The following is a 25,783-nucleotide window of genomic DNA, read 5'->3' on the forward strand; positions in this document are numbered from 1 at the left end:
CCTCCAGTTACTTTACACACTGCTGATTAGCATTGCCTTTGGCTCATCTGCACTGGAGTCATCACAAAAGATGACATACTTATTTTATCTGTCATATTCAGTCTGGTTATGCATCAGAACAGCTTTTAAATACAGGTCATCACAAAGCGGCGTCACAGACATACAGTATAGTTACATAGAACACGGAGTAGCACTAATACCCTGCTGGCTTTTGACCACATGACTTCACACAGCCTGCCATCTAGTGGACTAACCTTTAAATCTTCATTTTAAATCATAGAGAGATTCTGTGGCCTCTGACAGAGGCTCCTGTTTTTAAGCATGCCTATTTTGATTATGTTTAGCTTATTTTGAGACTACAATGCAATTTTCCATTGCTCTTAAGTTCATGCTTGTATGAATATTTTTAACACAGGAAGTGTGTAGTGTGCCAAATTCTCAAGAAGATATAAAATAATTACAGTTTGTGAAATGTGAATGACACCCCAGCTACTGTGGCCCATGTAATGTAGTACTACTTTGCACCGCTAGATGGGAGACTGAGTCATTTTAGCAACTAGTCCGGTCTTAGTTTAAGAAAAAGAAGAAACACTTCCTGTTTTCTCTCAAACATATAGAATAAATTAGAAGAATTCTTTTTAATGTTTTAATTAACACTATTACAATTTACAACATAAATGCACACGGTGCATCTAAGACGGCCTGTCTGATACTTCAAGCGGAAACAATGTTGCGATGCCACTGTGGGAGGTCGGGTCATTATTACCTGCGCTCAAAACATTACCTGCGTTAATGGAGGATGTGTTAATGTAAAGTTTGTTGTTCTACCCTGAACGAAGATTTCGGAACAACGAAAACTCATGAGGTTAGAAGTTTTATTTCTATATTCCCCTTAAGATAACGTGGCCGATGAGGTTGGTAAATTATCTGTTTATTTACATGGTATTTTTTCACAACGAAATATGCTAATATGTTAGCTTAATTTGCATGTTAGTAACGTGACAGCCTGTTTTACGTTGATTTATTTGGGTTGTAATTTACTGGTTTTAAAGGGTACTCTCCGTAAAAATGGTTTATATTGTTCTAGAGTTGTTTTGTCTTTGTTCCGCGGCATATGACCTATTGATAGCATGTTAATAGCGTAGATGTAGAAATTACTAAAGACGTGTACGAGTGTACGAGTTGCTTCTTCAAGAGAACTTATGTTACAGCGGTGAGCAGACATTGGAGAAGGGGATTGATGGAAGGATCAGCTGAGATTTATTTTTAGTCCCATGCTGAAGACTAAACTGTGCATAGGCACAAGCCAAGTTTGCGTTTATCCTCATCATTCTACACGAGAATTTCTGTGGCAGACACCAACGCTGAATTTTCCCATGTCCATTCTACATTTGTAGCCATATCATTACAGGATTTAGGCATAAGAAGTATTTGTTAATACAGTACCAACCTTAAAAGATGTGGAAGAGAGTAATCTTATAATTCAAAAGGTTAAGGTGACACAACTGGACTTGTTGAGTATCTTTTATCCATTTTGGTACTGCTGTGTGTGTCACATTGGAAGCTGTACTTGCCTCATGTGAGAAAGAAATAAAAAATGTTACTTAGGTGTAGATTTTCTGAAGTGCTCTAAATCCACTGCTGGATATTGTGTAATGAAATGATGAATTATTGAGCAATAGTTTGTCCAGTCCTTATCTCAGTCAGGTTATTATCTGCATTTCAAATGGGCGGGGATTTCAGATTTCAGAAGTCTTCTTTGGACATATAGGGGGTCATGTTGTTTCACCTCCATCAGAATACAAAATGAATGAAACAGGCTGCACTCCTGTCAACGATGAAGCCTATGAATACAGATTACTGCCCACTCTTTACATCTTTGTATTCATCATTGGCGTGGCAGCTAACGGATGGGGACTGAAGTATTTGTTGCAGAAATTGAAGAACCTAAAGATCATCAATGTGTTTGTTCTCAACCTTGGACTTGCCAACATTTTGTTCTTGGCTATACTTCCATTCCTGGTGGCGTACTACTTCATGAGAAGTAAATGGATCTTTGGAGACGCTTTCTGTAAGATGACCAGATTCTGCTTCAACCTGAATTTGTACGGCAGCATCGGCTTCCTCACCTGCATCAGTGTGTACAGGTACCTGGCTATCGTCCATCCAGTGAGAGTGATGGGAAGAATAACTGTTGCTCACTCTGTGATTATCTCTGTGATGGTTTGGTTCTTGGTGAGTGTTCAGTGCCTTCCAGACATGTTCTTCGTCAAAACAACATACAAGAACTACACTGGAAAATGCTATCAAACCACCTCTAGAGACTACGTTGGGGGCTACCTGAAGTACAGCCTTGCATGGACGATCACTGGGTTTTTCATCCCGTTCCTCATCACTGTGGGCTGTTATGGACACATAGCAGTAGTCTTATGGACAATTAAGAGAATTGACAAGGTGCAGAAACAAAGAAGCCTGAGGTTGTTGTTTATCTTGATTCTTCTCTTCTCTGTTTGTTACATCCCCTATCATTTGCTGAAGAACCTCACTCTCTACTCCAGGGTGTTATCAAACCAGAGGAATTGTCCTCCGTGGAATAATGCAGCCTTCAGTGCTCATCAGATAAGTCGTGGCCTTGTGTGTCTGAACAGCGCTCTCAACCCGCTCGTGTACCTTCACACTAATGAAAGGCTTGCTGCCCAGCTCAGAAGATGGCTGCAGTCTCGTCCAGTGTTCAATCATCTGTTTTTGTCTGACTCTGGCAGCAGATCTGTAGGCCAATCTACTGATGAGGTTTAGCGAGAATTCAGGTTTTTATATTGTTGTTCCTTCAGCTCAGGCCCTCCTGGGGATGTAAATTTTGTTGCAGCATGGATAAAAACGGCTTTTACCTTTGTAATTATTGCATTATTTTCTGCATGATGTCTGTACTTCACTGATCAGTAGTTGTGATCTTTCTGTTTGCAATGATGGTGTTGCTTCCTGTGGAAATGTTTGAAAGTATACGTGGAATTTTTAGCTCAGCTGATAGTGGCTGTGGTGTGGGTCGGTGTTTGGAAGCCCAGTATAGCTGAAGACTGCAATGTGTTGCTGATATCTTGATTTAGCAGCAATGATGCAGCCATGTTTGCTGATTTGCATCAGTTGTTTCCTGTGTAGTTTTTTAGACACCTTCAAGCTGTCGTATCATGGTTAGAAACATTCAAAAATGTCAATGCACATTAACTGTCAGAATAATCGTAGTCAGCTTATGAACCGTTTTTGCTGCAGCTGGCTGGGTTGTTCTCTCCACAGACATATTTTGTCAACAAAAAAAAAGTGTAACAAAGCTTTCCAGACTTTGTGTCAAGTTGAAAATAAAAGCCACATTTTAAGATGGACAGATCTGAGTCCTCACTGATTACTCATGAGTTTAAATTAGAATGTGTTCATGTGCTTCCCCGTGGTGTTATTCTGTTTTAAGGCAGTCTATTATAGGCTTAGAATTGTACCTTTTAATAAATGCTATTACATGTTTTTCAGTTTTCCCTGAGCCTGTAGTACCAATTAATTTTTACTCTTACTACACTATAAACAGTCAAGATTTATGATAAGTCCTTCTATTCAACAGAAAAGTATCCTCATAAGCTCAGTCTCTCACGGGTATTCAGGCTGGCTCAAAAGTTCCCACTTCTTTCTCTACTAAAAGCAGTCCAAAAAAAGAGAAAAGTTATACAGGCCATGAAACTACCTGCTAGTTCTTACATTGAAATATTCTTGATGCAAAAGCATAAAATTGGAAAATGTGTCATTCTCCTTGTGAACTACCACCCGAGGGAGACTCCAACCTGCTCATTTATGTCAGTCATAAAGCTACTGCTCCCACTCACACAGTTTTCACACTTATAACTCATCAATATTATGATGTACTTATAGCTTGTGTGCTAAAAACAGTGGCACATAGGGAGCAACATGAAGTTAAACTGGCTGCTACCTTTTCGAACTATAACAGACAATGAAGGGATTCACTGAGACTTTTAAAATCGCTCATCAGAAAGTTGACTTTAGAAAAGGGTACTTTCTGTTGAACCTCATCTGCCATCATGTCTTAGAGATCCTTATGTTGCACTTTAAGTGTTAGAATAATGATCAGCAGCTCTGTACATCAAACTAACCGACCCTGCCCGTTTGCTTGGTTCACATGGTCTACCTCTTATCTGTGTTTACAGGAAGGATGGTGGCTTCACTAAAGAGTACAGCCTTTCTTCAGGCTAAATCATTTGCAGAGGAGGGGGTTTGATGCTGGAGAACAAAATGCAGAACATGTTCTGTTCTATTTTCAGCCATGGGTTCTATGAATACAGATTACTGCCCACTCTTTACATCTTTGTATTCATCATTGGCGTGGCAGCTAACGGATGGGGACTGAAGTATTTGTTGCAGAAATTGAAGAACCTAAAGATCATCAATGTGTTTGTTCTCAACCTTGGACTTGCCAACATTTTGTTCTTGGCTATACTTCCGTTCCTGGTGGCGTACTACTTCATGAGAAGTAAATGGATCTTTGGAGACGCTTTCTGTAAGATGACCAGATTCTGCTTCAACCTGAATTTGTACGGCAGCATCGGCTTCCTCACCTGCATCAGTGTGTACAGGTACCTGGCTATCGTCCATCCAGTGAGAGTGATGGGAAGAATAACTGTTGCTCACTCTGTGATTATCTCTGTGATGGTTTGGTTCTTGGTGAGTGTTCAGTGCCTTCCAGACATGTTCTTCGTCAAAACAACATACAAGAACTACACTGGAAAATGCTATCAAACCACCTCTAGAGACTACGTTGGGGGCTACCTGAAGTACAGCCTTGCATGGACGATCACTGGGTTTTTCATCCCGTTCCTCATCACTGTGGGCTGTTATGGACACATAGCAGTAGTCTTATGGACAATTAAGAGAATTGACAAGGTGCAGAAACGAAGAAGCCTGAGGTTGTTGTTTATCTTGATTCTTCTCTTCTCTGTTTGTTACATCCCCTATCATTTGCTGAAGAACCTCACTCTCTACTCCAGGGTGTTATCAAACCAGAGGAAATGTCCTCCGTGGGATAGTGCAGCCTTCAGTGCTCATCAGATAAGTCGTGGCCTTGTGTGTCTGAACAGTGCTCTCAACCCGCTCGTGTACCTTCACACTAATGAAAGGCTTGCTGCCCAGCTCAGAAGATGGCTGCAGTCTCGTCCAGTGTTCAATCATCTGTTTTTGTCTGACTCTGGCAGCAGATCTGTAGGCCAATCTACTGATGAGGTTTAGCGAGAATTCAGGTTTTTATATTGTTGTTCTTTCAGCTCAGGCCCTCCTGGGGATGTAAAATGTACTGCAGCATAAATAAATATGGCTTTTACCTTTGTAATTATTGCATTTTTTCTGCATGATATCTGTACTTCACTGATCAGTAGTTGTGATCTTTCAGGTTGTAATGGTGTGGCTTCCTGCGGAAATGTTTGAAAGTATACGTGGAATTAATAGCTCAGCTAATAGCAGCTGTGGTGTGGGTCGGTGTTTGGAAGCCCAGTATAGCTGAAGACTGCAACGTGTTGCTGATATCTTGATTTAGCAGCAATGATGCAGCCATGTTTGCTGATTTGCATCAGTTGTTTCCTGTGTAGTTTTTTAGACACCTTCAAGCTGTCGTATCATGGTTAGAAACATTTAGAACTGTCAGTTTGATCGTAGCCTGCTTATGTGCTGTTTTCTCCTGCATGGACTCTGCCTGACTGGGTTGTCTGTCAGTGGACATATTTTGTCAAACGTTTTCCTGTTTGCAGTCAATATCAAAATAAAGGCCACAATAAAGATAGATGGATCTGACTACTCTTGAACTAAATAGCTTTTAAAGTCGTTTTTGTACCTTTAAATGAAAGCTGGTAGTTTTTTCTCTGTTTCTCTGATTCTTTAGCACCAATTTCAATGATCTTTTTACCCTTACTCTACAGTCTGGATTCTTTATATCCTTCTTTTCAGCAGCAAAGTATCACTGTTATACCTTTTTTACATTCAAGTTTGAATGAAGGAAATGCTTAATTAAACAGTCCCTGTCTCCTAAAACTTGCATACAAAGGTACACACTACTATGAAACTACCTGCTAGTTTAAAAGGAAACTTAAGACGTAGCTTTTTACCTTGGCTTTTACTTAATTATAATACATTCTTAACTATTTAGCTCTAGCCAATATATTCAATTCAATTCAATTAAGTTTTATTTATATAGCGCATATTACAATCAGACATTGCCTCAAAGCGCTTCACAGGAACCCCCCTAAGAGCACTGTGGCAAGGAAACACTCCCTTTAAGAGGAAGAAACCTTGAGCAGGACCTGTCAACTTAAGGGGGAACCAGTCCTGCTGCTAGTCAGAGAGGATGAGGGAGAGAGAGAGAGAGAGAGAGGATGAAGGAGAGAGAGAGAGAGAGAGAGAGAGAGAGAGAGAGAGAGAGAGAGAGAGGATGAAGGAGAGAGAGAGGATGAAGGAGAGAGAGAGAGAGAGAGAGAGAGAGAGAGGATGAAGGAGAGAGAGAGAGAGAGAGAGAGAGAGAGGATGAAGGAGAAAGAGAGAGAGAGAGAGAGAATGAAGGAGAGAGGAGCAAACATGATACAGTACAGAGCAAACATGACAGCAAGGTGAAACAGTGATTATATTGTAATAGATATCTATATATATCGTTAGTCCATAAGTAGGAATAGTGATTTGATAGTAATCAAAGCAAAGATGAGCAGCAGGGGCTGATGAAGTTGATGAGCACAGGAGAGATCAGGGGCCAGACTGCAGGTCAGGATGCAGGTCTGAGATCTGCAAAGAGAGAGAGAGAGAGAGAGAGAGAGCGAGGCACAGAACTACGAGGAAGACAGTAAACACAGATTATGAGACGATATTACCCAGTATGATCCAGACTAAGGAGAGTAGAGGAGAGGTCAGAGGGTGAGGGGGAAACTGCTCAGAGGATCATGTTTGTGCCCCCCAACAGCGTAGGCCTAGAGCAGCATAGCTGTGCTACACACTAGGTCTAAGGCTAACTGTACGCCTTACTAAACAGAAAGGTTTTAAGTCTAGTCTTAAAGGTGGAGGCAGTGTCTGCCTCTCGGACCCAGATTGGTAACTGGTTCCATAATAGCGGTGCCTGATAGCTGAAAGCTCGTCCTCCCATTCTACTTTTATGAATCCTAGGAACTACAAGTAAACCTGCACTCAGAGATCAGAGTGTCCTATTAGGAACATATGGTACAATCAGGTCCTGCAGATACAATGGAGCAAGTCCATGAAGAGCCTTGTAGGTTAGAAGAAGGATCTTGAAGTGTATTCTTGAGTCCACTGGGAGCCAGTGAAGAGACGCTAGAACAGGAGAGATATGATCCCTTTGGCTGCTTCCTGTCAGAACTCTAGCTGCTGCGTTCTGGATCAGCTGCAGACTGTTGATGGAGTAATGTGGACATCCTGACAATAAAGAGTTGCAGTAGTCCAGTCTTGAAGTGACAAAAGCATGGATGAGCTTTTCAGCATCACTCTGAGAGAGGATGCTCCTGATCTTAGTAATATTACGCAGGTGAAAGAAAGCGGTCTTGGAGACCTGCTTAATATGAGAGACAAACGACATGTCTTGATCAAAGATAACTCCAAGGTTCCTCACAGTCGTAGTGGAGGCCAGAGTAATTTCATCCAGAGAGAAAGTATTATCTGATAAACTAGTTCTGAGATGTTTAGGTCCAAAAACAATGACCTCAGTCTTGTCTGAGTTTAATAGTAAAAAGTTGGAGGACATCCAGTCCTTTATGTCCTTTAGACACGCCTGTAGTCTGACTAGCGGCTCTGTTTCTGCAGGCTTCATGGATAAATACAGCTGGGTATCATCAGCATAACAATGAAAGTTTATGCCTTGCTTCTGGATGATGTTTCCTAGAGGGAGCATGTAGAGGGTGAACAGGATCGGTCCGAGCACAGAACCCTGTGGAACACCGTGGTTAACCCTTGTACCTGTGGAAGACACATCGTTAGTGTGAACAAAGTGAAATCTGTCAGATAAATATGATTTAAACCAGCGCAGTGCTGTTCCTGTAATCCTGATCTCGTGTTCCAATCTGTGTAGCAGGATGCGATGATCTACGGTGTCGATGGCAGCACTGAGATCCAGTAGAACGAGTACAGAGACGAGTCCACGGTCCGATGCCATGAGGAGGTCATTGGTGACTTTAAGCAGTGCTGTTTCTGTGCTGTGATGGGCTCTGAATCCAGACTGGAAAGCCTGTTACTACACAGGTGGTCGTTTAGCTGACTTACAACAGCTCTTTCGAGTATTTTGGAGGTAAAGGTGAGGTTGGAGATCAGTCTGTAGTTTCCTAAGACGTCCGGGTCCAGTGAAGGTTTTTTAAGTATCGGAATGATCACAGCAGTTTTGAAAGCCTGCGGTACATATCCTGTTTCCAGATTGTTGATCTGTCCTAATATAGACTCTCCGATCAGAGGAATAGCATCTTTGAGGAGGCGTGATGGGATCGGATCCAGAAGACAGGTAGTAGGTTTAGACTTGCTGATGCTGGTGGTCAGCTATATGTTTTTATTATTTTATTATGTGGTTTTAACTCATCAGATTTTATTAAAGCTTTTATTTATTTTATGCATAGGTCTGTTAGTACTTTTAGCTCATTTGAAGTTGTATTGTTTTATTGTTTGTTAGACAGTTTGATTTTAGGGATTTCTCTGGTGTGTATCTCCATTTCCTCAGTGTCTCCTCACGTTGCAAACCTTACAAGTAATGATGGCGTTTCCTTGGTCCGTATCTTTTTATCCTTTTATCCTGTTTTTATTTTGTTTTTAATTTAAGTAGAAGTGTGTATGGGTGCGGGTGTGTGTGTGCTTGGTATATATTTTGGGTGTGTGTGTCTGGGGGTCTTATTTTATTTTTGTAAAGCCCTTGGTGTTACAGTATACTGTATGAAAGGCGCTATATAAATAAAATTTTAATTTGATTTAGTTCTTACTAGAGATGTCCCGATCAGGTTTTTTTGCCCTCGAGTCATTTAATTGTGAGTATCTGCCGATACTGAGTCCCGATCCGATACTTTCAAGATTCTCTAAAAAGGCGGCAAATAGCAAGTCACTCGTTGCAGCAAAACCTGTGTGTGTGTGTGCTTGTGTGTGTGTGTGTGCTTGTGCTTGTGTGCTTGTGTTTGTGTGTGTGCTTGTGTGTGTGTGCTTGTGTGAGTGTGCTTGTGTGTGTGTGTGCTTGTGCTTGTGTGTGTGAGTGTGTGCTTGTGTGTGTGTGTGCTTGTGTGTGTGTGTGTCCTTGTGTGTGTGCTTGTGTGAGTGTGTGCTTGTGCTTGTGTGTGTGTGTGTGTGTCCTTGTGTGTGTGTGTGTCCTTGTGTGTGTGTGTGTGTCCTTGTGTGTGTGTGTGTGTGCTTGTGTGCGTGTGCTTGTGTGTGTGTGTGTCCTTGTGTGTGTGCGTGTGCTTGTGTGTGTGTGCTTGTATGTGTGTGTGTGTCCTTGTGTGTGTGTGTGCTTGTATGTGTGTGTGTGTGTGCTTGTGTGTGTGTGTGCTTGTGTGTGTGTGTGTCCTTGTGTGTGTGTGTGTGTGTGTGTGTGCTTGTGTGCGTGTGCTTGTGTGTGTGTGTGTCCTTGTGTGTGTGCGTGTGCTTGTGTGTGTGTGTGTCCTTGTGTGTGTGTGTGTGCTTGTATGTGTGTGTGTGTGTGCTTGTGTGTGTGTGAGTGTGTGCTTGTGTCCAGAGCGCCACGCTAGGTGATTTTAGACACACAGCAGCTCATCGAGACCTCGAACCCTGGACCTCTCGCACCAAAAGCAGCTGTCATACCCCTACACTACAGGACACAGAGCCACCCTGCACAGAGGGCGTTAACTTTGAGAGCCCTAATAAATACATATCTGAGTCCTGATCGGGGGGGCAACATCCGATTCCGATTGAGTCTGAAATCACGTAATCGGGCCCGATTTCCGATCACATGATCGGATCGAGACATCCCTAGTTCCGATCACGTGATCGGATCGAGACATCCCTAGTTCTTACATTGAACCATTCTTAATGCAAAAGCATGAATTTGGAAAATCTGTCATTCTCCTTGTGGACAGTTTTGCTTTTCATTCATGAAAATTACCACCAGAGGGAGACTCTTACTCATTTGTGTCAATCATAAAGCTCCTGCTCCTACTCACACAGTTTGCACACTTATAACTCATCAATATTATGATGCACGTGTAGTTTGCATGCTAGAAAATAGTGTCACATAGGGAACAATGTAAAGTAATAATGACTGCTACTTGGGCTTCGCGATAAATTTATTTTTATCGATTATTTTAAATATGCTCTTTAGAATGAATCCACTGCCGACGCTCACCCTGTTCATCTGTATTTCAAAGTGGGCTCAGCCCTCCCCATTTGTATCTGACAGAGATGATCTTAAACAACGTGGCAGCGATTAGAGATGAGCTCGCCCCTGGAAAAGGCAGTTTGGAAGTGGTTAGGTTTTGCCATAAGAGCCAGAAGCAAGCGTGCCTTTCAAACATGTTTTTATCATCTTTCCTCACTGTGCTCAAAAGATCTTTAATACTACAGATGTCCCACTCTCTCTTGATTTGCCCGCATCACTGCATGTTTGTGTGTGTATATGTAGTAGTGTAAATAATGGAAGGAGTGAGGGCTCTTACCGTTAATACAAGATCTTCAAACATCACTCTAGTTTCAGGGCCATGTCTACAAACCAGACAGAGCTGAATGCTGCAGGCTGAGAGACAGAGCACTGTAGCCTGATGCAGGACTGAGGGGGTGGATGTGGATGAAGAGTGAGGTGCTAACATAAGTCCATCCATCACTGATGGGCTGATTAACATTAAACTAAAGCAGGAAATCTTTGCATGCTGTCAGCTAGTTTAAATACACAGTAAAAATAAGATTTCCTACTTCTTATTGCCTTTTATTATCATCCATTTAGCAGCCTCTCTTCACTTGACGCCCACTGCCTGCCCCATGACACAGACTAGACTATAACTGGTTATGGGATGTTTTTAGGAAAGCGTAAATCAGGCTTCATGTTATAAACTCAAAAGAGTGTCTCTGTACGTCAAACTAACCTGCCCGTACTTCCTTCCTGCAAACACAGTAGGCATGTGCAGCTCAAAGCACATGCCTACTGTGTTTAAAAAAGGAAGTTGTCTTCAGCAAATAATAGGTCACAGTTTCAGAAGCCACATCATCTACAGAGGAGAAGTTATATTCCGGAATAGAAAATGTACTGTAAGCCTGTCAGCAACGAGATCTATGAATACACATTTCTGCCTGCTGTTTACATTGTTGTATTCATCATTGGCGTGGCTGCTAACGGATGGGGACTGAAGTCCTTACTGCAGAAATGGAAGAAACTGGGAATAATCAATGTGTTTGTTCTCAACCTTGGACTTGCCAACATTTTGTTCTTGGCTATACTTCCGTTCCTGGTGGCGTACTACTTCATGAGAAGTAAATGGATCTTTGGAGACGCTTTCTGTAAGATGACCAGATTCTGCTTCAACCTGAATTTGTATGGCAGCATCGGCTTCCTCACCTGCATCAGTGTGTACAGGTACCTGGCTATCGTCCATCCAATGAAAGTAATGGGAAGAATAACTGTTGCTCACTCTGTGATTATCTCTGTGATGGTTTGGTTCTTGGTGAGTGTTCAGTGCCTTCCAGACATGTTCTTCGTCAAAACAACATACAAGAACTACACTGGAAAATGCTATCAAACCACCTCTAGAGACTACGTTGGGGGCTACCTGAAGTACAGCCTTGTATGGACGATCACTGGGTTTTTCATCCCGTTCCTCATCACTGTGGGCTGTTATGGACATGTGACAGTGGTTTTGTGCAAGTCAAATAGAATTGAGAAGATACTGAGACAAAGAAGCCTGAGGTTGTTGTTTATCTTGATTCTTCTCTTCTTTGTTTGTTACATCCCCTATCATTTGCTGAAGAACCTCACTCTCTACTCCAGGGTGTTATCAAACCAGAGGAATTGTCCTCCGTGGGATAATGCAGCCTTCAGTGCTCATCAGATAAGTCGTGGCCTTGTGTGTCTGAACAGTGCTCTTAACCCGCTGGTTTACCTCCACGAGAATGATATTCAGGCCCAGCTCAGACAGTGTTTGCAGAGGTGTTTTGGGTTTGTGTCAGCTTCTGGCTGTGTGCCTGTGGCTCAGACTGCAGAAGTTCAACAAGAGCTACACAATTCAAATGTGTTTGTAACATCTTAAACAGCTTATTGTTTGCATTTCACACTGAGTGATGTTTTTTTGACTCATGTTTTGCAATTTCCCATACCCTTGTGCCTATGCTATGCCTTGAAGGGATAAAACGGTTTCAAATAAAGTGTAATGCAAAACTTGTTGTTTGTGCAGCATTTATTTAAAAAAAAAACAACTTTCACCACAGCAGCACATAGAATAGCTACATATCTGCCTTGACAACAAAGTGTGTCAAAATGCACACTGCTAGACCGCTAGATCATTGTACTGCTGACTGACTTCCCGTGGTTAAAACAGATACAGTGTCACACCTGCTACAGTGCCTTCTTTTAAACAAAAACAATGTCTGGCAGTCAGTGGTGGAGTGTACCAAAGTATTTGTACTTCTTCACTTAAGTATTTTTTTCTGAACTGAGCCACCAGTGAGTGTATTTAAAATGGTTGAAGTTAGAGGGCTCAAAAAGATTGGTGGATATAGCAGAGCATTCTGTGTGGGCCTCAAAGAGAAGGGCTGCTGGCAGGGGTTTACTAGTAGAGACATCTGTAGAGGCAGAAGTATCACCAGGACTGCAGCTGTATTCTTCATCAATATGACACCACCTAGATATTAGACAACTCACTGTGTGAGTACTTTTACTTTTAATACTTGAAATACATTCACGGTACATTTACAAGTAAGTAGTTAAGACTTTCTCTTAAGTAGGATCGTTGATGTAGCACTTCTGCTTTTTGTTTGTTTTTGTTGCTGGGTATTTCAAGCTTCAGTACCTCCTCTACCACTGCCAGCAGAAATAGCAGCCACAAGATCTATGTTAAAGATTAGGTTAACCATTGCAACTTACAAAATGATAATGTAAGATGAGATTTATTTTGTCTATTTATTTATTTTATTTTAAAAAGAAAAGGAAGAAAGAAACTATTGTTTGTTATTAATGGTGTTAGTTAGCGTGGCGTAGGCACAAAGGAGGTTGCGTGCCACCTGTTAGTTTGTGTGCTACGGCACATGTAAGAGAAGAAGAAGAGAGATATGTCATGGCTGCTATCAAGAAGCTCCCCGAGTCTCTTTTATGACCCACACCTGACATATATCTTCAGTTAAGTGGTGACAGGTTAGTTCGAGAAACCGACATTACAATAATAACAAACAGTTTAACTATCTTATAATGTACTTTAATCAGCATTCATGAACTTTCCAAGATCACAGCTATAAATAGCCAAAGTGTGGTACAATAATCTCTAGACAAATAAATCAAAACATCCTCATTGGCTTTAAACACAGATGCATCATTGTTGTGGACAAAAATAAATCACTTCAGCAGATACAACATTTCCTTTAGTATTAATTTCATTTAAATTTAAAACATTGCTTCCTGGTGTTATTTCACAGATTTGCAGGACACTATTTCTAGTAATATTGATTGTTTTCGGTGTCTATTCAACCTTGAACTTCTTGGTCCTTACAACACTCCTAATGAGACATTTACAAGAAATCCAGACTAATGCCATTAGAAAACCAAATCCTACAAAGAATGCCATCACATCTAGACAAAAGTAGGCATACCACGGCAACTTATAAGATTCTGTGCGCAGATGTGGTGCCCCCTTGTTCCTCATGATGTACTCCATCCAGAAAATGGCAGTGTCTAGTGGTTTCATCGGCTTGTCATGATGAAGCTGTGACAATTTGAGCATGTTCTGTTTGTAAGGCTTTTCTGGGTCAAGAATATTCTTCAGAGCACTTGTCATAGATTTAACATCTAATTTTGTCACGTCAACTGACTCAGCTACTCCACGGCCTTTCATACGCACCATGTTGTCATGTTGGTCAAAGATGAGAGGAATGCCCAGAATTGGCAGGCTGTGGTAGATGGCCTCGTAAATCCCATTAGTCCCCCCATGTGTGACAAAAACCTTGGTTTTAGGATGGCCGAGTATGTCATTTTGAGGCAGCCATTTAACCAACATAGTGTTGTTTCCCAGAGTGGCTGGTCTTTTCCCCAGGTGTCTCCACACAACCTTCTGAGGGAGGTTAGCAAAAGCTGAGGCGATGATCTCTGATATTTCAGTGCCAAGGTCGCTCAGCAGGGTCCCAAGTGTCATGACAATCACCCCATGCTCACCTGAACTCTGCATAAAATCCTCGAACTCTGGTGGAAGAGGCTTGGAAGGCTTACCCTGGAAGCCTCCGATATAGACAACGTTGGGCATAGTGGGACGAGGAAGTTTAAACGTAAAGTCGACTCGCACCAGCCAGATTTCGGCTCCTTGTATGAGAGACATGGTACTGACATCACGTCCAAAATACTGATCGCACACAGCCTGGTATGGTGGATTGGAGACATAGTGGTGCATGTATAACAACATGCCCCTATTGATTATGTTATGGAGTCTTTGAAAAAAGTCCATCTTGTCGGTGTAGTGGGTGTAGACGACAGGGATGTAGGACAGTGGGAGAAGGAGCGATGGCAAAGTGTGCATCGCCGTTCAAAAGCCAACGCACATTCAACACTATAGGAAGCTGGAGATAGTGTGCTACCAGCACTCCCGCTGGATATATAGGGTCAGTCAGAAAAAGATCATATCCAGTTTCCCTCAGTTGCTCAATCAATGTCTTGTTCTCAAAGATGCTAAGACCCGTTTTGCTATAACTTTTTGATTTTCTCTTGCCGCTTTGAAAATGTTGTTATAAAATTCAAAAAATGCCCATATTGAACCTTTGTACCGATGGATCTCTATCGACCGTTTTAAGAAAGAAGTCAGAAAGTCTTGGATCTCTATGTTCTGGGGTTGTACCTGGGTGACTGTTATGGACGTGTATTGGGGGGAGAATTCCTTAACGTACCAGCTGGTGGAAGAACGTAGCACAGTGATTTGATGTCCCCTAGAGTGAAGCGCCTCCACAAGGATTTCCATTGTCAGCCAGTTGCTCCCATCAATGGGGTAAACAAGCACTTTCCCACCATCACAGGTGGAAGACAGAGTCGCTGAAAACAGCAGAATGAACGCAAGATCTTGATGTGACTCCATCACTGAGGAAACAGAGGGAACACAGAAGACAAATATTGTAGTCCATACAGTGCTTCATCTCTTTGACTCATAACTGTTTTAGATACTTTACAGTGTACAGAAAAATACACCAAATACCCCACAATGTTTTGGGACATTTAAGAGTTTGAAGCACGGTAACTGCAGTCATTGGAGTGTTCTGACTGTTGGTTGTTAGGGATACTAGAGCTTTAATAGATAGAACAACCAACTCAGGTAAGCTTGAGGCTACAGTCACGCCAGTTTAACAGAGCTCTACCCAACCTAACTAAATCTGTACTCTCAACCAGTTAGAACTGATGAAGCTGCTTGGAGAACCAGTACAACGTCTTCAAGACTCATATTCAGAATACTTTATTTGTCCCCAAGTCCAGTTGCCCTGCTTCAAACTCGTGAATGAAAAACAACCTGGACGACTAAGAGTCTTCTTTGACACTGTTTCGAGGCGCATTATATAAACTAACGGTGGACCAGCTGATACTTCTTACTGAATTTGTATGTGTGATGCCTAAACTGCTTAATCTGTTTTTGTATGTTCAAACCAGAACATGTCATTTATTAGCATTGACTGGTAGACAGATTTTGGTACCTTTGGCAAGAGCCAGACTAATATGTTTTCCTATATGTTCTATTTGTATGCAGATTATAGTTTTTTATTTACCGTGCAGATACGATGTTGTTCAAACATCTGATCTACAGTAGTTGTTGAAAAACAGAAAATTGGCACATTTCCTCAGTGTGCATCTGCAGGTTAAAATAAAAATAATTGATTAAAGTAGCTTAATAAGTTTTGTAGCAAAGTAAAAAATTAATAGAAGTAAATTAACACTAACTACTAAACAGTTACTGCTGTTACTGGATGTGGTGGTCAGGTCAGCACCCCTGTGGCGAATGCTGAGAGGATTCCCACATGACAGCCGCCCTCCACAACGCCACCACAAACACACACACAATATGCAGTATTTAAACCTAGAACCTTCCCATAACGCCTTTCCAGATGTTTCTAAATCAGTTTCACTGGAAGGATGTGTGTGTGCTTGTGTTTCAAAATATAAATACAGAGTTTGGCTCCTCAAAACTCTATGTTCATTATTGGGTCTTTTTTTCTACCTGTTGCCTTTTACCTGTCAGGATATGTGGAATATGTTAAAGACTGTTGGTCTGAATTATGCTGTGTTGTTAGAGTCAGCTCTGTGGCGTGTACACATCTTACTCTGTGGTGTACACCACAGAGTAAGATGTAAGATGTATGCCCACAACAGGAAAAAACACTTTTCAGGTCAGGAGGAGGAACAAGCTTACTTTAAAATATTAACAAAGACTTAGAATAGACTGGCAACATTGGCTACATCTTTTTCTTCGTACTGAGTCTCATTCAGTTTTATTTTCCTGGAATTGCATTTTTTCAGTCAAAGACAAAGTGCTTGAGCATGTCATGCATGGTTTTGTGCTGTAAAGCATGCAGCAAACTAGGATATGTAGCATCATTTTTGGATAAATGAAAGCTAGAACACACACCATGACATCAAAGTGCTCAGAATCAATGTTGCAGTCATCCAGTGTACAGGATAAAGGATAGCAATGAGTACTATTCTGTTCTGTTTTGGTGCAAAATGCTCAACGTGAGCTCAAAAGGAAAAACAGCCAGCACAGCTTTTAAATTCATATCCGTTGCCCTCTCTTAACTCTCTCCACAGCAGACGTTTGTTGCAGTTACGTGTCATGCTTATCAAAATAACACACTGTTTTGCAGCAGGAAAACATGCACATTGCTGATAAAACATAAAACTGAGCCCACACAGACATAATTAGTGCTCACCTCAGGCCTTTTGCAGTTTCAGATTTCCTGTACAAACCAAAATGAGTACAGTGTCTGAGCTTTTATCTTGCAACTGTGAGCTTCTTCAAACACAGGTGAATGTATAAATCTACTGAACTTGTCCATCCTGCTGCCTCTTCTGTCCATCCCCATCCCCTTTGTTTATGCAACAAATAATACAATTTTGGTTAATGCGTTACATCTCTGGAACAATGTTTCCTTGCCAAAGTGTGCTGCATTGGTTGGCTGATTTTAAGTCTCTGATGGTAACGTCATCTTGCATGACAAAATAGCTTCACTTCAGTGCTCAGTTAACAGTCCGCACTTTGGTCCCCAGTAAATGGGGACACATTATTTTTGGCTTGAAGTATACACAGTTTATCTTTAATTTCTCAGATTAGTCTAAATCAACTTGTTTATTCTGCCACATGTACAAGACACACGGTCAAAATGTCGCCTCTCCACAATCCACGGTGTGCAAAACAAGTCATAAACCTAAATATAAATAAATGTACATAGTGCAAAGAACTAGCAGCAGTGTTGTCCCTGTAGGCAGCAGCAGTTTTAGGATTAGTAAAGGTGTGTATGTGTGTGTTGGGTCAGATAAGGGGATAGGGACAGGGAAGAGTTGAGTCCTCTGACAGCCTGGTGGATGAAGCTGTTGTTCAGTTTGGAGGTGGAGGCATGGAGACACCAATGTCTCCACCTCCCTGAAGGCAGAAGGCTGAAGAAGCCATGTGAGGGGAGGGTGGGTGCTGAATGCTGCCAGCTTCATTAGCTTAAATGTTGAATGTGATGACAATGTAGACAATTTAACTTTATTTAAGACAAACAGCAAACTGAGGTATGTTTAAAAAAATAAGGTTTGTTTGTCTGCATGAAGCAGAGATGTTCACAGTTTAAAGATGTGGGTGCTGGTGAAAAAAACAACAAATGATGCCAAGTATTTGAAGCTGCAGCACGGCCCTTCATTCTTCCCCCAACAGACAGTAAGAGTAATGATTACATAAAGACCAGCATGGCAGAATGCAGGTGTTACACCGGGACCTAATGTAAATCAGCTTGAACGTTAGAGAACAGCTGATAGAAGGGTGTTGTTGGTCTACTTTGATTATGAACTAAAATAACATGGTTTAGCTTAGGTGTAGCCTTTCATGCATGGAAAAAATGTAAAATATTTCGTATCACTGTATATGGATAAATAACAGATTTTTGGTGGTGTGGATTTCTGGTCTGAACACCGACAGTCGTCTTCTTATTTGAACTGCAATGACAATCACCTTCTCAGTGACCTTTGCACATGTTATGATGCACGCTCTTGAGTATTGCTTCTCCCTTGCCGTGTGTGTACCTTGTGAACTCTGGCCCTGGCAAACATTAAAGGACAAGCCCAGCGTGCTGCTATCATATGTCCGTGTGTGTCGAAAAAAGGAGAGAGGACTCAGGGGCGGCGGTGGGCTGAGAATACTTTGGAGTTCAGTTCTTTAAAAAGAACATTAGCTCTGTTGCTGCAGGCTGCATCTACTGTGCTACATGTGGTCTGTTTGTTGCACAGAATGGAGCTTCCCCAGCTGGAACACGTGAGGCTGCGCAGGTGTGACAGTGCAGGTGAGCTAACTCCCTCTGCAGTACACACAGGAAACCTTCTGCGTTCTTACAGCAGTTTTATGGGATAAGAGCAATGCAGACGGCTAGAACAGATTCTGTGTTGTGCTTCATGCAACTTCAACACAACTAGAAACATGCATAAGAAAAAGGACCGTAACGTCTGTTTCGCTTGTTATTTCACGGACTTAAAAGCTGCTTTTGTGAGCTTTGGTTAACAATATTAACTGGTTTGGTGGTTTTGGTTTTGTTTGGAGGATGGCGGACTGTTGCCAGGACAACATACTTGGCAGAATAGCATGTACCTTATCTTAATGGTTAAGCTTGTTCCAAAGCAGGAAACAGTGGTAAAGGTGATCATTGCTCCAGAGTAAGTGCACGTTTAACTCTGATTGTGTGCCAAAACTGGGTACGTGATGTTCTCAGAATGAGGTTAATGGATTGAGTGACAATACAGGGACCTGATTGTTAGACACATAAAGCCATGCAGCTGTGTTATCAGTCAACCTTTACCGCACAAAACTATGACATGCAGCAGTGCAAATAACAAAATAATGGGAGGAGCATGTTGAATTGGAGAATAATGATAAAAGAGGTACTGAACATTTGAAGCAGGGAAATATGAAGTCATGATTGTGCGCTTGAAGTGCTGTATTTTATTATTATATATTAACTTTGATCTTGCAAATAAGAGCAGAGGAACAAACTGTCACCAATAAATTTCCCACAATTCAGCCAAGTCATCATGAGTGTTGAATAGTTTCAAAAACAATCATGAAGAAGCAGCTCAAACAGAAAGAAGGATGACACCTCAGAACGACTGTATGTTGTATCCTGCTTTGACCCATAGCTGACAAACTACCCAAACCTGGTGATTGAGAAGGCAGACTGACTTTACATGGAGTTGCAAAAGACTGTCACTAGTTTCTACACTACAAATGAACTGAGATGATGTGCAGTCATTGGTTTGTTTGGTTGGTTGGGTGTGCCCAGTTTGTCCTCTTCTGCTTTCACATTAAGCAGTTAGTAGAATAAGTCTAACCTTTGTAGAACGTCCAGACAGGGACTCAAATTGTGACAGTGATGATGACATCACATGCGTTCTCTGTGCCTGTGTATCATGTCACAGGTGACAGTGACCCACCTTTCACTTTTCCTGGCTCTCTCTTGCACATATATATTCAGCAGTCCTCTTCAAGCTGTAAGAAGGAACACCCTCCACTCATGATGTCAGCTTGTGAGAAGCCCTAGAGAGCATGCCCAGCTAATACCACTGCACTTTATACTCTGTTGTATAGGCTTTATGCACTTTATTATAATAAGCAATCACACTGATAATCTAGTTCAAATAAAATAATACTTAGCCAATTTTTTAATGTGTTACATTCACATTGACCTGTTTAATGATTGATTGCATTAAAAACCAACTAAAAACTTTAAACAAGTCAGCTTTTAGTGCAGTTAATATCAAACGTGTTGTTTTGTTCAGCATCAGATTAAGGCTGAAACTGCCCTCTAGTGGGCATCTGCATGTCTCAGATTAATAAACAGTGCAGCACTGATTGTGCTCATCTGAATTCACCAGGGGGTTCCCTCTTCTATTGTACTTATGTTGCTGTTGCTCTGGCTGAGAAACAGATGGACGGAGGATCTGAGTGCTTCACTGCTGTCTGAGAGATATTGGCAGCTCTGCTCAGGCCTTTTAAATCATGAAACAGACGGAGAGACAGACAAGCAGCATGACCTCAGGTCCTCCCCCCTCCTGCCTACCAAGTACTTCTCCTTAGCAACAGTCAGCTGACCTGCAGTAGGTTAGTGTTCAGTAAAGCACTCACTTGCACACGGATCACAGAGCACTACGCCTCAGCTCTCCACCTGCCACACAGGCCTCATGGCTTTGACAATTAACACGTCCACAGAGCAGAAAAAACTCACACAGGCGCCTCTGCTCAAGATCTGGGTACCATGGATGGGATGCAACCTGAACCGCAGGAGGGGCTGTAAGTGCAAGAAAAAACTCCCTGTTGTGCCTCTGCTTTAATGTTCTGGTTTCAGCAGATGAAGACAGTGTCTGTGCTGGGGTCATACTGTAATAATACTTTTCCTCCCTCATTGACCTGAGCTCTGTCCTGTCGTGGGACACAGGTAGGAGGACATGCAGCAGTTGGAGTGAGACAGAGGAGTCGGTCATGGGATGAGAGCCAGCCAGGCTGGACCAAACCAGGTCCCAGTCGGCTCTCTGCTCAGTGTCTGACATGGGCCTGTTAGCACTGTGCTGATGCAGCATACTCCATTCATGTCCACACAGGGTCAAGAGGCTCTCCTGTCCCTGTGTGGACATGCGCAGTCTGTTTGGGTACAGCTAATGGTCAGGCAAACCTGATGTCTCCCTTACAGATTACTTGAACTTATTTGACACAATTATACTGTATCTACTATAACTGAGTGAGATGGTAGCCTTAAAGTCCTGCTTATTCTATTAAGAATAATAATGGTGTATTTGAAACATGAGTCACTGAGCTTAGAACTGTCTTCAGTGGCATTTTAACACCCTGGAGGTGAGGACTGTGGACATATGGTGCAGCACCCTGTGTCGTGCTGGTCTCTCCTCCTAAGCTTGTATTTGATTGTTGGCCGTTGAACGTTATTATTTCTTTCTGCTTTTGTGTGTCTGTTCATGTGATTTTGTCTGTAAGTTGTTTGGACAGTCGTCTGCCAAAGACTGGCAGATCACTACACTAATTTGCAGACATGTGAGCTGCACAGTGGAGCTCTTGTTCTCCCTGTTAATGAAGATTACTGTGACACACACACACACACTGGACTGTATTTGAACCAGATAACCTGCCTCTGACGTATGCATCACACATGCTGTAAACTCTTCCAGCTGAATTTCTGTCATGCTTTCTTTTCCTTTCAGCCTCAGTGCCCCAGTTCTGTAACTCTCCCACAGTGATTGTGATGGTGGGATTGCCCGCCAGAGGGAAGACGTACATCTCCAAGAAGCTCACACGCTACCTGAACTGGATCGGGGTTCCTACAAAAAGTCTGTTTTTTAAAACAGAATCTCAATTGTGTATACATATCATTTTTATTGCCCTGAAATTGAATCTATGTCTTTAATCTGTCTTTCAATCTAAAAGTGTTTAATGTGGGCCAGTACCGGAGGGAGGCCGTCAAGACCTATAAGAACTTTGAGTTCTTTAAACCTGACAACGAGGAGGCCATGAAGATCCGCAAGTAAGTAGCAGCAGAGGGGCCTCTAAGCCATGGGTGTCACAGAAAACTGTCTTTTCTACATGAGATGGAGATGAGGTCATTTGTCACGTTAACACTGCACTCATCACTCACTCGTCATATGTGGCTCTGCCTATATGAGTGTAACTTCTCTCTCAGGGCCTGTGCAGCAGCCGCATTGAAAGACGTCGCCGCCTACTTCACAAGGGATCACGGACAAGTAGCCGTGAGTAAGAGGACAACGGAACCGTCCGTTTTAATCATAATATATGACACAATGCTTTTCTTTTTATTTGTCACGCAACATTAGAGGTCATCTTTTGATCTATATACTTAACAATTGTTATGAATAGTGTGAGTGTATATTACGGATGTGATGTCTTCATCATGCAGGTGTTTGATGCCACCAACACTACGAGGGAGAGGAGGGCGATCATCAACAGCTTTGCCAAGGAGAATGGCTACAAGGCAAGTGACACACTGTTGTTGGGGAATTGCTCTTGCCAGCAGACCCCATACACTAAACATACAGTTAGCCAGTTCAATTAGCTTAGCATAAAGACTAGGAAGGGGTTAAAAAGCCTGATCTGTCCAAAGGTTAAAAAATGAACTCTTTCTAACTGTAAAGCTCAATTTGTTTAATCCACCACACGTGTATTAAACATTCATCTGTTAAAGTAAGTCTTCTTGTATGCAGGTGTTCTTTGTAGAATCCATCTGTGATGACCCTGACATCATAGCAGAGAATATAAAGGTGAGAAACACTTTTTACCACACAATGGCTCGGCTTTTTTTACAAACTAACAAAACTGACTTTCAGCAAGTGAAATTCGGGAGTCCTGATTATGTGGATCGTGACATAGATGAAGCCATGGATGACTTCATCCAGCGCATTGAGTGCTACAAGGCGAGTTACATGACTATAGATGATGAGAAAGACAGGTAAGACCTATGATGTTTGTTTAATGTGAAGACATGTTCTCTTAGCTTTTGTCTTTTTTTACATTTTGTTTTTCTTTGTTTTCAGAAAACTGTCCTACATAAAGATTTTTGATGTGGGCAGCAGGTACCTGGTGAACCGGGTCCAGGACCACATTCAGAGCAGGATCGTCTACTACCTCATGAACATCCATGTCACACCCAGATCCATCTACCTGAGCCGGCATGGAGAGAGCGAGCTCAACCTGTTAGGCCGCATCGGCGGAGATACAGGCTTATCCCCCAGAGGACAAAAGGTAGACTCCTCACTTATTTTATGCATTTATCATGGAGGGCAGGAAAGGATTACCACACCATTATTTCTCTTTAGTATGCCAGCGCTTTGGGGACCTTCCTCAAGGGTCAAAAAATCAAAGACCTGAAGGTGTGGACGAGCCACATGAAGAGGACCATCCAGACTGCAGAGGCTCTGGGAGTCCAGTATGAACAGTGGAAGGCCCTCAATGAAATAGATGCTGTGAGTTTTGGATGAAATTACCATAAACTTTGTTTTAATGTTGTCCTCAAATCAAAGTGCTCCTCCAGCCATCCAATAAGTGCTCACCATGATGGTATCTTTTTAAGGGTGTATGTGAGGAGCTCACCTACGAGGAGATCCAGGAGAATTTCCCAGAAGAGTTTGCACTGAGGGACCAGGACAAGTATCGTTACCGTTACCCAAAGGGTGAGGTAAGAGCTGCTGAACACAGCGTTCACACAATTACACCTGAGATCTGTGCAGCGCTGACCTGGAGGTGGTTTGCAGGACTAGTTTTAGATGTTTTTGTGCCAAGGTCTGGATGAGAAGATTACTGGTTGTGGTTTCCTGAGAAATTCAGTGAGTGACTGCGGGATCAGCAGGCAAGATGACACTGTTGACAAAAAGTCCCATTTTTGTAAATGTACTTACAAATATAGTGTGTTTTAGTGGCGGCAGGTGCATTGTGCCAGCCGCGTATTTCCAGTTTTTATGCTAAGCTAAGCTAATTATCATCTGGGTGACAGAAAAACACGAGAGTCATTCTCCTATGTAAGTGTTTAATAATTTCCTGCTCGAGGTGCAGTACCTTCACCCAGTTTTATCCTCATGGTGTCTGAATCCTCTGAACAACATGAGCTAGAAGAAGCCTGGATGAATAACTGATGGTCTTGTGTGTTTTCCAGTCCTATGAGGACCTTGTCCATCGTCTGGAACCGGTCATCATGGAGCTGGAGAGGCAGGAAAATGTTCTGGTTATCTGTCACCAAGCTGTGATGCGCTGCCTGCTGGCCTACTTCTTAAACAAGCCAGCAGGTACGAAAACAGACAGAAACATCGTTTGAATGCCACAAGCACACACTTACAGTGTATTTTCTTCTGAAGATGAGCTGCCTTATCTACGATGCCCCCTTCACACGGTGCTCAAACTCACACCGATCGCCTACGGTAAGCTGTTTGACGGCCTGGCACCAACTGTGAATGTGAGTGTGTGTTTCACTGACTGTCGGGTTTTCTCTTCAACTGTAGGCTGTAAAGTCGAATCATTTTTCCTCAATATTGAAGCTGTTAACACGCACAGAGAGAGGCCAGTGGTAAGTTTCCATAAGGACACATTAGCTGTAATACATACTCAGCTTTGCCAACTATCCGTCTGTGGTGCATTAACTGTGTATGATGGTTGGCAGTAATATTTTTGTATGAGGTGACAAACGAGCTTCTGAAACAGCAGATAAACATAAAAATACAGACTTTTTCCTTCTGCTTGCTGCTGAGTTCATAAACAATGAGGAGCTCCCTGCACATACTCAGAATTCCTGCCGCTGCAGCCTCACTGTAACACTGGTATGACCGGTAGCTTGTATTTGCTAAAGTTAGCAGCAAACTTTAAAGTCAAAGGTGTGTGGCTGACAGCAGGGAGGCAGCTTGCTGACTGTCTTCTGTTGATCTCTATCTGCAGCTTGTTGTTTTCAGTTTCTGTGTACTGCCTTTACAGAACGTAAACATCAGCAGAAACCCAGAGGAAGCCCTGCAGACTGTTCCCCAGCACATATGACCACTGACATGGACTCCAGCTTCACTGGATGTGATGCTTCTATAAATATTAAGCAATGCAGTTAGAGGCCCGTGTAGAAGCAGAGGACTGAATGAGGGTGAGGGTGGAAGAAAAAGGACAGAAGAAGAACATGGACGCCGTGGTTTTCTGTCGTTTACTTTGATCTGTAGAAATATTAACACCCTGTAGGGTGGATGTCCCTATAACCTGGGCCCTGGTGCTCATAACACACTCATTGTGAACTTAAATGTCATTCTATAAAGCTGCTGTTCTTCCTGTGCAGATTGATAATACAACAATTTCCTCCAGTCAATATTATACACACGGAATGAAAGTGAAGGTGGTTGAATATTTAACCACAAAACGTCTACTGACTTGCTAAAAGCTGCTTGCTAGCAAATATTCCATGTTATGTTTCCTCTTCAAACAAACACATAGCATGATGCTACCGCCTCCATGCTTAACATCTGGTGTGTTTTGGGGATTTAATACATAATTGAACCCCCTCAGTCTTAAAAATGTTTCTTCATCCATGTAATCAGCTGTGTTGTGTTGTCATTCTGCCCCAGGAGGAAAAGCCTGCCCTGTCCATGATGAGAACATTCTCACAGTAACTGGTAACAACAACCTGTTGTTGATTTTAGAATTAGGAATCAGCACCACGGACAGCACCCAAACAAACAAAGCAGCCGCCTGTCACAGCTGTGACGTCACACGACGCGACCCAGGTGCACAAACATGTAAATAAATGATGTCAAGAAAGATAAACATGTCCGAAGGTGAATGCACGTCATGAGCAACACGCTGCAATGTTG

The 25,783-nt window shown here is 42.2% G+C and overlaps 4 protein-coding genes and 1 pseudogene across 6 annotated transcripts; 4 read left to right on the forward strand and 1 right to left on the reverse strand.

Moving 5' to 3' along the window:
- Positions 1 to 775: 775 nt before the first annotated feature.
- Positions 776 to 25,648, forward strand: pfkfb1 (6-phosphofructo-2-kinase/fructose-2,6-biphosphatase 1). 3 transcript variants are annotated; one of them, XM_028409461.1, is made up of 14 exons: positions 776 to 865; positions 21,641 to 21,766; positions 21,864 to 21,960; positions 22,117 to 22,183; positions 22,351 to 22,425; positions 22,655 to 22,711; positions 22,778 to 22,899; positions 22,985 to 23,192; positions 23,267 to 23,413; positions 23,521 to 23,625; positions 24,100 to 24,229; positions 24,299 to 24,361; positions 24,443 to 24,507; positions 24,909 to 25,647. In XM_028409461.1, the coding sequence occupies exons 2-14, from the start codon at positions 21,682 to 21,684 to the stop codon at positions 24,966 to 24,968; spliced, it is 1,281 nt and encodes a 426-aa protein (XP_028265262.1). In that variant the 5' UTR covers positions 776 to 865; positions 21,641 to 21,681; the 3' UTR covers positions 24,969 to 25,647. The 3 variants fall into 3 exon arrangements, with proteins under 3 accessions (XP_028265262.1, XP_028265261.1, XP_028265263.1); XM_028409460.1 differs by lacking the exon at positions 776 to 865 and adding an exon at positions 18,532 to 18,723; XM_028409462.1 differs by lacking the exon at positions 776 to 865 and adding an exon at positions 20,580 to 20,720 and having other exon boundaries at positions 24,909 to 25,648.
- Positions 1,807 to 2,837, forward strand: LOC114438255 (P2Y purinoceptor 1-like). The gene has a single exon (XM_028409470.1). It carries the CDS (start codon positions 1,807 to 1,809, stop codon positions 2,794 to 2,796), a length of 990 nt encoding a protein of 329 aa, XP_028265271.1. The 3' UTR covers positions 2,797 to 2,837.
- On the forward strand, positions 4,221 to 5,280 carry LOC114438290 (P2Y purinoceptor 1-like). The gene has a single exon (XM_028409512.1). It carries the CDS (start codon positions 4,276 to 4,278, stop codon positions 5,278 to 5,280), a length of 1,005 nt encoding a protein of 334 aa, XP_028265313.1. The 5' UTR covers positions 4,221 to 4,275.
- On the forward strand, positions 11,191 to 12,260 carry LOC114438254 (P2Y purinoceptor 1-like). The gene has a single exon (XM_028409469.1). It carries the CDS (start codon positions 11,259 to 11,261, stop codon positions 12,258 to 12,260), a length of 1,002 nt encoding a protein of 333 aa, XP_028265270.1. The 5' UTR covers positions 11,191 to 11,258.
- On the reverse strand, positions 13,683 to 17,217 carry LOC114438248 (UDP-glucuronosyltransferase 2B20-like; annotated as a pseudogene).
- Positions 25,649 to 25,783: the final 135 nt, after the last annotated feature.

Source organism: Parambassis ranga, chromosome 7, assembly GCF_900634625.1.
Source record: "Parambassis ranga chromosome 7, fParRan2.1, whole genome shotgun sequence".
Lineage (NCBI taxonomy): Eukaryota > Metazoa > Chordata > Actinopteri > Ambassidae > Parambassis > Parambassis ranga.